At 38.5% G+C, this 14,703-nt stretch overlaps 1 protein-coding gene across 1 annotated transcript in view; it reads right to left on the bottom strand.

Moving 5' to 3' along the window:
- Positions 1 to 1,322: 1,322 nt before the first annotated feature.
- Positions 1,323 to 14,703, bottom strand: part of LOC112159026 (adenylate cyclase type 6) — a 37,475-nt gene continuing 24,094 nt past the window's right edge. The window contains exons 9-24 of the mRNA XM_024292815.2: positions 14,502 to 14,643; positions 14,219 to 14,347; positions 11,528 to 11,556; positions 11,127 to 11,274; positions 10,961 to 11,058; positions 10,778 to 10,865; positions 10,071 to 10,187; positions 7,918 to 8,067; positions 7,591 to 7,766; positions 7,354 to 7,386; positions 7,247 to 7,276; positions 7,029 to 7,161; positions 5,350 to 5,613; positions 5,001 to 5,205; positions 4,711 to 4,835; positions 1,323 to 1,971 (exon numbers count right to left, since the gene is read on the bottom strand). Of these exons, the coding sequence (XP_024148583.1) occupies positions 1,843 to 1,971; positions 4,711 to 4,835; positions 5,001 to 5,205; positions 5,350 to 5,613; positions 7,029 to 7,161; positions 7,247 to 7,276; positions 7,354 to 7,386; positions 7,591 to 7,766; positions 7,918 to 8,067; positions 10,071 to 10,187; positions 10,778 to 10,865; positions 10,961 to 11,058; positions 11,127 to 11,274; positions 11,528 to 11,556; positions 14,219 to 14,347; positions 14,502 to 14,643 (1,996 nt within the window). The 3' untranslated portion in view covers positions 1,323 to 1,842. The remainder of the gene's footprint in view (positions 1,972 to 4,710; positions 4,836 to 5,000; positions 5,206 to 5,349; positions 5,614 to 7,028; positions 7,162 to 7,246; positions 7,277 to 7,353; positions 7,387 to 7,590; positions 7,767 to 7,917; positions 8,068 to 10,070; positions 10,188 to 10,777; positions 10,866 to 10,960; positions 11,059 to 11,126; positions 11,275 to 11,527; positions 11,557 to 14,218; positions 14,348 to 14,501; positions 14,644 to 14,703) is intronic.

Below are 14,703 nucleotides of genomic sequence, written 5' to 3'. Positions count from 1 at the left end.
GGGGGGGGGGGGGGTCTCTTCATCAGATCTCTGTTGTAACCAGTGTTATTTGAATTACTGTTATCTTTCTATCAGCTGGAACCAGTCTGGTCATTCTCCTCTGACCTCTGGCATCAACAAGTCATTTCCACCCACAGAACTGAACTACAGGAGATTATCTTGACCATTTCTAAAAGTGTAAATGCATTAAGTTGCTGCCATGTGATTGGTTGATTAGAAATTTGCATTAAAAGTATAGATCAAGAGGCAGAAAACTAAATGAACACAGAAATGCAAAACAAAGCAGGTTTTTATTGATTTTGAATGAGTGGGGATTTTTGTTTTGGCAGACTGTCCACTGAGTTTCCAAAAAAGGAATAAAAAGAAGCAAAAGAACTAATCTTTTAAGAGGCCTTAAAAACAGCTGTCCACAGAAATCTGAAAATACTAACATTGGGAATATTATTCCTTTGGCTGCTAAGTCCAACCACAAAAACAACAATTCAGCTTATTCTTTTCTAAAATACACTAGAACCTTCCTGTTTTCAAACTGATGACAGAAATCCTCGTTATTGCGTACATTTAACCAACGTTATCAAGCAGCTAAATGCATGTGGGGGAGTTTATAAGCTTTCATATAGAATAAATTAGGATCAAAAAGTGTAAAAGTGATTATTGCTTCTCGACTTGGACAGTTGCAGTGTATTACACCATCAATACATTACAATAAAAAAGTACTTTTGATACAGTTAAACCTTAAACTGGAATCAGTTTACTTTCATGTGTTGTAATATAATAAAGAGAAAAAAAAGGATTGCTCATTTCATTTGGAATGAAATCAGTCGAAATCAAACTTCAGTAAAAGGCAAATAAGAAGCATTGTTCCTCAAATAATCATGTTAACACAAAAACGGAATGAAAACATAACTCTAAAGGGTGTTATAAAACATGCCTCACCAGTTTTGCATGAAAAAGACGTTCATACAGTATCATAAAAACCTCACAGTGAAAAGTTAGAGTATTCCCCTTTACCAAACATCAATCAGCCTCATGTGCACACGTCATCACACACACACATGCACACACACACACACGTTTCAAAGGTTTCATAGCAGTTTAACAGTCTTTCTTCATGTCCGTGGTATTAGCACAAGTCCTTCATTTCCTACTTTTTGGTTTGAACTAAAATACATTGCAGAGAGCAAGAGTTCAGTCATGAAAGGACGACATAACTGCTTGATCACAAGCTAGATGTGACAAAGCAGGTCCTGATAACAGAGAAGTCCAAGTAAAGGTCTTTGTGCTTTGATTTGCTGCATATCTGTGTTCTCCTTCATTATTAATTTCACAAAATAAGGAATTTGTCCCTGTCATTGACAGAGAAGTTGCCGTGGCCTGTTTTCTCAAAAGAGGAATAGCACAAGTAGGTTATTTGTATTTTAACGGAATCATAAATATGTGTTTCATAACAAACAGTTGTTCTTTGGTTATTCTCCTTCATGTGGTCCTTGCATATTTCCTTTTAAGAAAGACTTTGTCTTCACAAAAATAAATAACGACTTCAAATGAAATACAGATCAAGACAAACTAGTATTGCTCAGAAACAAAAGCGATTTTTAGCTCCATCCTAAGGCAACTGGGTTTAATCATCTTTCGGGCAGCTTGGGAAAAAGCTTTAAAACATAAACCACACAAAACACGTGTGAATTAGAGTCAGTTTGTGGCAAAAATACTGGCTCGTCTGTGTTGCCAAGTTCTGTCCCCATGTGTCAGCAGATCGCCTCAGATCTCGCCGCCGAGCTGAACCCTCAGTTTGTCTGCTGAAATAACGCAGTGGAAGTGAGCCGGCGATTGGCTGGTCTGTTAACTGCCTGCAGGACCACTGGTGAGGAAGTAAGTGGTCATCTCCCCCTTCCCCTTCACTTTGATGACTCCTCGACAGTCCAGCTGGTAGCCATTGTTGACCAGCATGTGGTACAAGTCTGTAGTCACCTGTGAAAAGAGACGGACAAACATTCAGCATATTTCAACCATTTGGGGGATTTATCTATCATTGCTATATATTTTTAGGGCTGGGAATCAACTAAAAAAAAATGACAAATTAATCGTAAACCTGGAAAAAAATTAATCACAATTATTAATATTTTTTTTGTTACAGTATTTGTCGACCAGTTATTATCTGCGAATATTCATAATATGAAATTGCACGAAACTACATTTATTTTTAATTAGTGTTGTCAATTGATAAAAAAATAATCAGATAAATCACACTTTTGTGTTGGGATAACTCACACTATTTTTCCTAGCTAAACTTTATACGACAATATGCGGCTTTTGAACAAGAAGAGGCCAGAGTGAAAATGTTTCTTCATTTTTTTTTTTTTTTACATTAATTAAATGTTAAACCAGAAGAGTAAATTTTGGTGAACTTGTTCTCTAAACATCAGTACATATATCGCTTTCCTCTCCAGCTCCAGTCGAGGATCAGCGATGTGTTGTCATGTTATCGTGGCAACATGCCGAACCACGGATTAAATAGTCTACTTTTTAAGAAAGCGATCTAAACCAAAATAATAACAAGGGTAAAGTTCTAAAAACTGATTGAATATTTATTTATTTAGTAAGTGACGATGGTATAAGTAGGATAATACCTTACGAAGTGAATTATGAGGCAAAGCGAAGATCTGTTTCTTCACAAGGTGTAATTCATTTGAGTTAATACATATTAACACGATAATTCTTTTTGATTAACTGCATGCATTAATGTGTTAACTTTATCAGCCCTAATATTTTTTAAAATATTTTCTTTTATATTTTTAACATAATTAAAAAAAACAGATTAACTGAGTAATGCATAATACTTAACACTTCATGTTGGTCAAGAAACAAAGCCCACAAGTTTCCTAGATCGCTTTTAGCACAAGGAACCTCCACAATCAAATCTGATCATATAAATACATTTTAACAAAAAATTGCTATTTTTAATTAATAATCAAATTATTTATAAACACGTATTCACCCTGTATTAAGCAATAAGGTAGGCGAAACAGAACGACAGAAAACAAACTATTTCAAATGAAAGGCAACATTGCAGTTAATAGAGAGACTGTCATGTCCATAATAGTCTCACTCAATTATCTTTCGATCTATTGTAAAAACACTCCTAGTGGTCTTTTAATTATAATTAGGAAAAATAAACTGTTTTCTAGGACATAGTTTCTGTAGAGCAACAGGAGTTCATCAGAAATTTGCCTCTCAGTTGTGGGCGGGACTGTTGGCACAGAAGTAAGCCTCCACCGATGTCCCATCATCCCTTCGTTTACACCCCCTTACAACCCCAATTCAACATTAGCGGTGCAACAAAAATGCTGAGCGATATTAGAGCGATCCATCTGTACAGTTTTGAGCTCAGACAAGGAAAATGTATGTATTAATAAACAAATATGTATTTATCTGTAAGTGGATGAATCGGAACAGAGCGGAGCAGTGAGACTTTGACCCGCCCACTTCACTTGCTGCGTATATCACAAGAAAACTTATTCAAATGGTATTATTTTCTTCTGCTCCTGATTCATTCTGATTTGAATAAAGAAATGCTCAGAAATGCAGTTTTAACCTTTCATTCTTGTGTATATATATATATATATATATATATATATATGACCTCCATCATGAGAAAATGCTACAAGAACATGGTTAAAACATGATTTTCACTGGAGTGAGTCTTTGAAGGATACAGATCTTTTCTACTGTCTTGCTGTTGTGATAAATGATGGAAAAATGTATGTCCACCTATGATCCAAGCTTCTGTTGCAGCAAAATTATATAGAACATTCAGACTTTTTAGGGTGTCCATTATCACATTTTAATGCTAAACAGTGGTATAATAATAAATACTTCACAAGTCAACTAACAATAAAGGAAGCATAAAGTCGAGCTAAATTAAGTTGTAGTGACATATACTGAACTACAGATGGCAGCATTGGCCAAACTAATCTTAGCATTGAGTTCATCTGCTGTACTCATATCAGGATAATTGACAGCATCTGCTGTAATGTTTGTTTGCAGTTTTGCCTCCCTGGGGAGTATGGAGTAATGTATCACCACAGAGGATGCTCATGCTTTCATAGTTATATGATCCCTTCAAGATATTCAAATGAGGCTTCCTGTCCACCAAAAAGGGCTTTTGGAGCAACATATGTTCTGGTAGATTTTAGACAAAGGAAACTGCTGTTGTTGTCTAAGAAATCATTGTTCAGTTAAACAAAAAAACAAAAAAATATGTACTGTAATTCATTTTGCTAAAACATTCATTCTTTTGGAATACAATTTGGTTTTAGTAGATATACTTGATGATTTATCGTTGTTTTGGAACTTTTCCAAACTGGCGACGTCTTGCGTTGAGTCATGGGAATGCTGGAGCTTATCCAGCTACTGTGGGTGACAGGTTTGCCAAGACGCCGCATAAACAGACAACCACACACTCACAACTCAGAGATAATTTAGAATTGCCAGACAATCTAAAAAGCATGTTTTTTGGGGGAAGTTGGGGTTTCCCGGAGAAAACCCAAGCATGCACCAGGATAACAAGCAAGGAAGGATGCAGGTGGGATTTGGGCCTTCTTACTTATTCAGAGTATTTACTGCTGGCAAAGGAATTTGTTTTGTCTGACTTGGCAAATTCATGCACTGTCAGTTGTTTAATGTGACAATTAAATGCTTGTTACTCACCTGAATGTGGTCTGGAACACCTGTGCTGTCCATCCTGCTGGCCACATTCACCGTGTTCCCCCAAATGTCGTACTGCGGCTTTCTGGCTCCAATCACCCCTGCTACAACAGGCCCCATATTCAACCCTGAGAACACATAGGAGGACTATCAGGGCATCAGATTCATTATGATAATAAAACTAGACATTAATGCTTCGTCTCATCATAGCTACACATCTCCTTTGAAGTCTATAAAAAAAAAAAAAAAAGATTTATGTTTCAGGAACAATTTCCTCAATCTTCCAGGCTTACCAATCTTCATCTGGAAGTTGTTGAAGGAATGCTCGTTGATGTATTTCATCTGCTCCCTAAGTCTCATGGCATAGTCTGCCAAAGCCAGGATGTGCGAGCGGCCTTCTTTGTCATAGGAGGAGTCATTGAGGCCGGAGGCGGCCATGTAGGTAGAGCCAATGGTTTTGATTTTCTCCAGCTGACGAAACCTCTCTTCGCTGATGATCTAGAGTCAACCGCCATGAAAAGAAGCGTGCATCAGGAAAGTGTCTTTCAAATAATAGTCACGAGTACAGTAAAATCAGAAAAACTGTGGAGAATGAAATTCCATTTCCTACATTTGAGTTGTATTAATGACTCTAGATTTTACCTCATCAAAATCAGCGATGATCTCATTAAGCAGCCTCAGACACTCCACCCCCTCGTTGTTGGCTTCCAGCTCCACGTAAAACTCAGAGAAGTTGCTGATGGATGCAAACATGACAGCAACGCACTCGCAAGATTGGTAATATAACTCATCATTCCGACGTTCCCGTGCAAGAAAATGAGCCGCCACATCCTTAGGCAGGATATTGTGGAGAAGGCGGCGGTTGTATGCCTGCAGCTCCTCCATCTCCTCCTTTTCTTCTGTTGCCTGTGGTGGGAGGAAGAAGCATCAAGTTGCTCAGTCATACAGTCATCTGACAGGAATTACTTAAATACTGCAAGCTACTGCTAAAAACATGCTGGCAAGTTACACAGAGGGCAACTGATAAAATGTAAGACAAATAAAATCTACTTTGGTTCAGTTTCAGGACTCATGTTATAAGACTGACTGATTGGTCATTCGCAACTCAGATTTTGAGGACACATCATAATCTTGTTAATTTACAATTTTACACAGTTTTAGACAACATGCCTCCCAAGACGGCAAAATGTTCTGTCTTCTTTGAATTCTTCTCATCATCAACTGCAGTTTGTCAATGTTCAGGTCTCTGAGTCATTGTGGTGCTATCATTACCATGGAGAGTTTTGTGCAACATCAATGCCGACTCTCCATTTGGACCCGTGGTGGCTGGGATCGCCAGATTGACGTTTGGTCATCGCTGGGCCCCTGGCCCATGTCAACAGCCCTCGTCGAGTGCCTGTGCTGCTACTGTACAATTTCTAACAATCGGACAGTGGCAGTGGGGGTCAAAGTATTCTCCCTCCCATCACCTCTCCGCATCACTTTTTGATGTTTTGGGTGTCCCTAACTTGTCGCTTTTTGCCGTGCTGGCTGTTCCCATTAAATTTGAGGTCCCCAACATCCAGGCCGCCAACCGCTACCGGTCTGAGGGCCGCTTGGTACCGGGCCACAGACAGGGAAAAAATGCATACAGTAATCAGAGGTCAGGTACCCTAACCCTAACCTGGTACTGGTTCTGTGTCAGTTACATTGTCCATTACATCACTCCCAGGAATGGAGATCTGACAGCCAGAACGTCAAAAAACGACAAGTTGTAGACACCCATAACATCAAAAAGTGACACAAAGAGGGCCTGAACTATACGTCCATATATAATGAGATGGGAGTGAGAATGTATAGGTGGGACAGCAGCACAGAAGGTGGGGGTGGGAGTGGGTGGTAGCTGAAATCGGCCAATCATCAGACGATTTTGGAGACCTTGGAGACCCTCCTACCAATCAGTCATTGTGCTGCTGCCTTCCTGTCACCCAACTGTCTCTGGACTGCCACAGCGTGACCTCCAAACTGGCCACTTAATTAAAAAATTGTTTGGTCACCATTAAATTTGAACTTAATAAAAAAAAAAAAGAAAAAAATAACTTTTTCTTAAAACCCAAGGCATATAAAAATAGGACTGCCTCCTCCTGATTACAAATTCTGCTGCGCGGCCAACTCCTGAATTTGTTTAAAAACTTGGATTTAGGTGGCCACACCTTGGCAATTTAGCGTGTGTGACTGTAGTCTAAAGCCCTGCTTGCCATAATGCTCTCTATGTTATGCTAAAGCAAAAGTCTCTAGTGAAAGATAACTTCTGTTATAGATTATATTGTTATTTTGTTTACCTGCAGCTTCCAGAGGAAGTCAAGACGAGCAGTGGACTCCACCTGTTGGCCATGCAGGTAGAGAGCCAGCACAAACACCATCAGGACAACAGGGGTCATGACCTTCAGGGGTACCTGAGTCACACTATCCAGGCTGGGGAGGAAAAGATGAGCAATAAATGAGTTTTTGGAGTTAACTGATCCAACAAAAAAGTGACGAATAAATGACAAGTTCTCACCACTCTTGTCTAGTTTCATTGAAACCAATTCTGCAACAAAAATAGGAAAAAAGGTCATTCTAACAAAAAAGCTGAGCCTTTCATGTTTAACAAAACACAGAACTTACTGCTGTAAGGAGTCATTGACAGGTGATAATTGCCTAAGGAAAAAGAATGAGAACATTTTCAAAAAATAGAATTTAATTGGAGAAAGTGGGTCGTCTATAGTACTAAACATTATTGAAAAAATAAAACGAGGTCAATTCCAAACTGAAACAGCAGATAAGCTTTAATATTCAGACTGAAACTCAGAAAGACAGAGTATTTGTTTGCATAAGACTGGGTATTTATGGGAAGGGACTCACAGTGTGTTGGCTACCAGCAGCAGGTCTGCATTGTCAAACAAAACAACCTGAGGCCACTCCACCAGTAGAAGGAAAGTGAGCTGGATGAACAGCATCAGAGCCAGCTTACCTATGCTACTGATGTGGAGGAACACAGAGCAGGCCAGCAGGGTCAGCAGCACGCTGTAGCTGAAATACTGCAGCAAAAACCAGACAACAAAGGGGGAGAAGGAGCAAGGCTTAAGGTGACTATCCCAACATGTATTTTTTTATACAGAGTACTTTAATACAACTCTGTGAGCAAAGACTTGCTCCCACACCTGCAGACTTAAATGTTATAAGCCTAACCTCAGGGAAATGGCAGGGCATGGTTTGACGTAAACACAGAGTCAGACCGTCCTCTGCTGTCTTGGTCAGGTTGTGAAGCAGGCAGAGATTCACGGATGTGTTCAGCTCTTCAGCTACACACTCCTTCAGTTTGTCTCTGCTGCAGGCAAACTGTAAAGAAAAGAGAAAATCAGAACCAACATGCACACAATTGCTATTTTATAAGAACAAAACTTAAAAAATAAATAAAATGAATTAACAAGCCAGGAAGCTTTCAAAGTATATGTTTAATATACATATATATATTAATGCTTAAAGTTTATTTTTACAAATACTGCGAACTTCTGATTGTCCAAATAAACCAAATGCCTTAAACATAATTTAAACTAAATATTTACCTTTTTTTTACTCTTCACAAGCTATGGAAGACTCTCAAACATTTGAACTTCTCTTGTCTTAGAAGCTTGTCAGGTTTAAAATTACCAACAAGCTAACAAAAAAAAAGGTTTATCAGTAACTTTTATGTGTACAGGCATGAGGCAACAGGTTTATCTCTACCTCGAAGCTTTGATGATAGCCTGGATATTTACATAATTTTGGAAACATGTCAATCATATACTTAGAATGAATGACAAGTGGTTTTGCTTTATTTTCATGTGAACCAAACATAAAATTTTGGCCATAAATTAAGTTTGATTTTGTTTGATTAATTTATTTGTTTGAGTATTGTCATAGTCCTCTCCTTCTTTACTTGTATTTAGTTTTGTTTTAAAAATAACTGAAATTATGCAAATAAAGATTATTCTATTACTTTATATATTTGTTATGTACAGGGAGTACCTTTAAAATCTTTGTATGTAAATAATAATACAATTTTGAAACAAATATAGGTTTTATTGGGGTTATTCCAGGTAAATCTGAGTATGATTCAGTGATTCTGTAGTTTGTGGATCATCTTTAGCAGCGACTAAGACTTTCTTGGTCTGTTTAAATATTATTTGGATCAACCTCTTTTAATTCATTCTCATCCAGTTTTTACTGTTGGGTGTTTTTGGAATACTTTGGTATATGCAGGTGTTCGTGGTTGTTAGATAACTGCAATATTTCCAAGCCATGTGATTGTGCAACAAACCTAAATCATGACTCCTCCACCACCATGCTTGACATGGAGTCCTCAAATGCTGTCTTTGTTTTTCGTTAAACATTGTGTTGGACATTAGGGCCAATAAAGAAGGAGGATTTAAACTTGAATCCTTCCAAACAAACAATAAACACTTTAACCTTCAAACGTGCTCACTGGGGCCTCTAGGGTCACACAGATTGTGGCTTTTGACTTTGGGTTAAATTTGTTTACTCCATAAAAATCGACAGTTGACTTAGATTTCTTCCACTTGTGAATAATCTCTGTCAGCGCTGTAGAGTCATGACCTCCCGGCTGTTTGGAAACAGTTTTATGAGCTTTTCCAGGTTAATGAGCATCAACAAATGCTTCTCTAATCCAATTTCTTATAACTCCGCCCCTCTTTTAGTTGCTAATGGACACCTGACTGCTGGAGACCAGCAAACATCTGTTTTTTAACAGAACTTAACACCTGCAGGTTATCGGGTCACTTCAGGCTGATGAGCCACACACCTGGCTGCCACTTATCCTCGTAAATTCAATGAAACCAAGAAGGAGAGACCCAATCTATGATGTTCTTTTTGTTCTGTTTATACAAAAAATAAAATCTATTAATGTTATTATTTAACTTTTATTATATTTTACATAAAACATGATTTGAAGTGAGTAGTAACTTGGTTTTTGAGCTATTTTGGTAAAGATAGACATGAGGGAAAAAGTTAAATTACGTGACATTTTTCACAAATTTGCCAATTATTACATAGAAACTAGGAAATATGGTCTCCATTTTCCAGAACATGAGCGAATTTATAAATTTGATGTTGATTAAAGTACATTAGATGATTCAGTCATACAAGATTATATAATCTTATCTTTCAATATGCTAACATAGTCTAAATTAAAAGCACAAATAGGGCAGAAATATTTAATTTTGTTCACGACAACATTGAGAAAATTCATAATAGAACACCAAAGTTTAGTTTGTGAATCAACATGTACACACAATGCCACTGATAGGTGATTGAAAAACAACTACATGGATTCCGATGCCTACCATATTAGCAAAAGACGAGACAAAGAGGAGGAGGATGGTGAAGACGCCCACCAATGTCCTGTTTGCTCGAGAATGGATTATTTTTCCGGTAAGTGTTTGCAAGGCAGCTGGGAAGAGCTTTCATACCGGCAGCAAAGAAGAGATCAGAGAAGAAAGACTTAATGCAGTGAATGATGGTGATTAAAGACCCACTCCATTAAAACAATGTTTCAGGTGTTATTAGCATGTTCTTGTACCATTTTTCTCTTGATGGAATAAATATATAGAATAATTTAAGATTGAAAACAGCATTTCTGAGTATTTCTTCATTCAAATTGTATTGGATAAGGAGCAAATGAAAACACAGTTTGAAAAAGCAAGGTTCTGCTCTGCTTTGAATCTAAATGCTAATGTTAAATTGGGACTGTGAGGGTCTGTAAGCTAATAAACAAAGGAATTTTACAATATGAATGTAGGTTTCTTCCATGCTAACAGCCCCGCCCACAACCCAGAGGCAAATTCCTAATGAGCTCCTGCTGCTCTACAGAAAATAGGTCTTGAAAAAATGACATAACTGCAAAATCCCAATTAAAAGACCACTGGGAACGCTTTTAAAATAGAAAAAATACATATATGGAGTGGGACTTTAAAGACATACATGTTTAATAATCACTGTTATCTAAAAAAATCTACAGAAAGAATCAAAACGGAAGATTTTTGCTGCCTACTTTGACACAGGAATAGATGGCACAGAGGAAGAGGATGTTTGTGAGGATGATGAAGATGCTGATGTAAAGGCCAAGCATAAGTGTTGTTCTGTGGAAAAGAAGAAGCTCATAATAAGAAACAGCTCATTTTCTATGGATAATTTAGTATCTAGGAGGATGCAATTTGTCAGAGAGCCCGCTTACTTTGGAAAAATGATTATCTGAATAAAACAGATGAAACAGAACACAAGAAGAGTGCACGCCACATATCCTCCGAAGCGGTCGTCCATCTTTTTGGAGAACTAAAATCAGAGAATTACATTTAGCTCAGGAGAAAATTGGTCACACTCAGAGGAGAACTTAAACCAACCTTCTTCTCCAGGTCAGCTCTCTGAAAGGTGAGCAGGAACTTCTTGACGTGATCTCTCCTCAGCTGGTCAATGCTGCGCGCATCGATGGCCCGTCCAAGAAACTCATCCACCTCTTCTTCAGGGTTGAAGGCTTCCTGAGTGCATCGACTGTGAGGCACAGGAAGCAGAAATAACTGCGTGCTGAGAGCTCATATGTGTGTGAATGTTTATGGGAGAGATTTTGCCTGTGTTATGACAGGCAGCAAGACTCACAGCTAATGTAGTATTAGTGCCGCACTGGATTTAACTGAATAAAACTAACAGTGGGCTCTGAAGACAAAGTGCTACAGATACAGTCTGCCAGTCAGCTTCTCATAACAGAAGCCGCCCTAACAACAATAACTAAGGTCAAAATACTCACTTTTCTTTGCTGGATGCCGCAACAAGGCCCTGAGGAAAAGCAAAAACATTAGAGCACATGTATGAGAAGAAGACATGGAAAAAAAACACAAGGGAGAAGAGCGTAGGAAACCGATACATTATTTTGCAACCATGATACAACAGGAAAATAGACAGAGACTCAGACATCTGCACAGTTAATCCCTGTGAGCCAGACTGATGTTTTAATTAATGCTTGGAGGCTTCAAATTACACCCTCTTTGCCCCTAGGGCTCAAACCCTTTGAGAGGGAGAGGACAAGGGAGGAAGAGAGGGGAGGAGAGTAAAAAGGAAATGAGACTTTATAAGTAAAGGGGGAGGGAAAAAGAAAGTGAAGGACCAGAAAATATCTGCAGCCTCTTTTGGGGGTGTAAATAACAAACTAACAATCCCTGGAAGCCTTTCCACCACTGCTGTGTTTGATGGAACAAATCAATACCTCATCTCACATTTCTATTGTCTCTTCCAGGCCTGTGCTGCACATCCTTTCCTTTTATGTCACATTGTAGCTTGAAAGTTCACATTTGAAGAGCGCTGTCTAAAATTACCCTAAAAACGAAGCAGGAGAGCAGCTAGTCGAGAAGCTTTGTGCAGATGAGCTGTGATTTTTCCATGTCCATGTGAAAGGATCTTACATTCAATGTATTTGATGTGTGGGGGGTCTTGGTCCCCAGTGTATTCATTTCAGACGAAACCTTAGGTGAGGCATTTTCTTTAAACCATGATTTTCATTTTAACTGCACTGACTGATTATTAGTAATCTCATGGTAGCAGCGGAGGCACACAACGAGGGCTTTTGTCCCGACAACCATGGATCCAAATGGGGAGACGGTATTGATGTTGTACAAAACTGATCATGCATTGATAACTGTCAGGAGGGTGCCATCTGCCAAGTCCTGACTGCACTCAATCTCCCATCAACCCCAGCACACAGTGCCTGGATGTCTCCACACCTGACTCTCATCAGTTAATCAGCCACAGAACATTCAAGCTCTGTTCAGACCACACTCAGTGCGAAGTATTGTTCGAGCCTTTCTGCCTACATACAGGGCATTTCTCTTTGACCTGATCACCTGTTTCCTGATCCTGTACCTGACTGCCTCTTAGCTGCCCACCCCGACCTTTTCCCTGGATTATCACTCTGATTTAGCTATGTTGTCTAAAAATGTGTAAATTTGTAAACAGACAAGATTATATTGTGTGCTAACAATCTGAGCAACGAATGACCAGTGGTGCAGAATGGGCTACTTTTTATACTCCCAGTCGCCTGGCGGCCAATGTATAATTGTCCAGAACCATTTGCACATCGTCCAATCAGAGCTGCTGCTGGCCGGTGATCTGGCTGCCACTGCCCAGCTGTAGGCCGATTTTGTTATGCCGTCATCCACGGCGCCTAACAGCCGCCTGACTGCTGCAATCTACATATTTGACCACGCCAACAATTTTTACAAGAATCAGGCGGCGGCATGACATCTTGAAGATTCTATCAATGCTCCCCTATCACATGGTGGCAGTTGTATTTGTGAACATGGATTTCCCAAAGAGACAATGACTAGGATTAGAACCAAAAAAAAGCTGGAAAAATCTACAAATAATGTTCAAAAATAGCTTTTAAAAGTTTGTAGAATTTAGCAATAAAAAAGACTAATGCATTGCTCCAAAAATCCAAGAACTCCCTATAATTCATTTCAGATTCCTTTTAAAACATGAAATAGGTCAAAGCCAGACTCTAACTCAAACTCTCTGCTTTCCTCTGGATAACAGAGAAGAGTAAAACACTCTGAAGATCCCTGCATCATTTATCATGAGAAATATGGACACACTCAGATTTAAGGGAGGAGGGTTAGATCTGTTGCAAGGCCATGTTATTAGGGATTTGTTAAAGGGATTTTATAATCTTTTGTATTGGTTAAGATCTTGAACATCATCCATTCAAAACAAAAACACAGATTTCCAAAAATAAGTATAATCTATTCTTGGTTGAAAACATTTCTTAAAAACATTTCTCAAGCATGTGTGCAAGATAAGGCCATGGTAGTCAATTCTAGGATTAATCTGGGATTCTACCTTAACTCTGTGGACATGTCAGCATGTTGGCATACACTGACATTCCAGCAGCAGGGAAGCTCACAATGCTCGCTTATATTTGAGGCATTTGCTTATCAGGATGATATGCTTGTTCAGATTTTTGTAATGGTAACAGAAATTTAGAAGTCAGAGAAGAGCCTAAAATACTTGCTGACAGCTGTTCAAGCTTGACTCAAAAATCTATGACTACAATGTTTAAAAAAAGAAAACCTTCTCTATTAAAATATATTGCAATAGTTGATGTCGGACTTATTTTAAAGAAAAAATGTCTGTCCATTTGTGCTACTAACATTCTTTTGTTTTTTTTTTTGCCAAAAAATGAATCATTAGTTAAATTGAACTCTGACATCATTGGATTTCTAATGAACCACTACTGCTCTATAGAAACTGTCTTAGAAAACTACACAGTTTTTTAAAAATTATTATTATGGTTAAAAACAGCATAATCATAATTAAAAGACCACAGGAAATGATTTTACAAAAGACTTAAATATGATCTTTAAAGGCTTAAATAGAAATTGAAACAATACTGATTTAACAGAATGCAGAAAATCATAATCACAATAAAAAAGAATATGCATCTTACTATTCTGTTGTAGAGTTTGGATTCCTTGCTTCTGGAGAATGATGTGTTTGGCACCCAACGTGGCATCAGCCCATCTGCAGAGTTTGCACGTACTCTCTGCATCTTCGCCATCATGGCTTTCTCCTCTTTCTGGTAGTTGAAAAAAAGAAGAGTTTCTTTAACAAGTAACTCTCTGTGAGCCAGGTGACAAACCATTATACTGCTTGTGTGAAATACGGCACTAGTTTGACACTCTGAAGTGTTTGAGCAGATGATGAGGATCATGTGTGTGTTTTACACTAACCCTCTTCTGGCTGCAGCCAAGAACCAAAAAGGTTTCAATGTTGTGCTCTTTCAAGTAAGCGTTCCTCTCCCCTCCAAACCCCGGCTCCACCTCGTAGTCCCCGTTCAGATACTGCAGTGTGGCTTTGGTGATGTGGATCCGTCTTAACAAACACGTAAGTTTTAGAGGTTTTTGTAATATTCCATGAGAGCAGTCTTGACAG

This window comes from Oryzias melastigma, linkage group LG7 (genome assembly GCF_002922805.2).
Source record: "Oryzias melastigma strain HK-1 linkage group LG7, ASM292280v2, whole genome shotgun sequence".
In the NCBI taxonomy this organism is placed as follows: Eukaryota; Metazoa; Chordata; class Actinopteri; order Beloniformes; family Adrianichthyidae; genus Oryzias; species Oryzias melastigma.
Note: the sequence above shows the minus strand (reverse complement) of the source record. Positions and strands in the feature narration are given on the sequence as shown.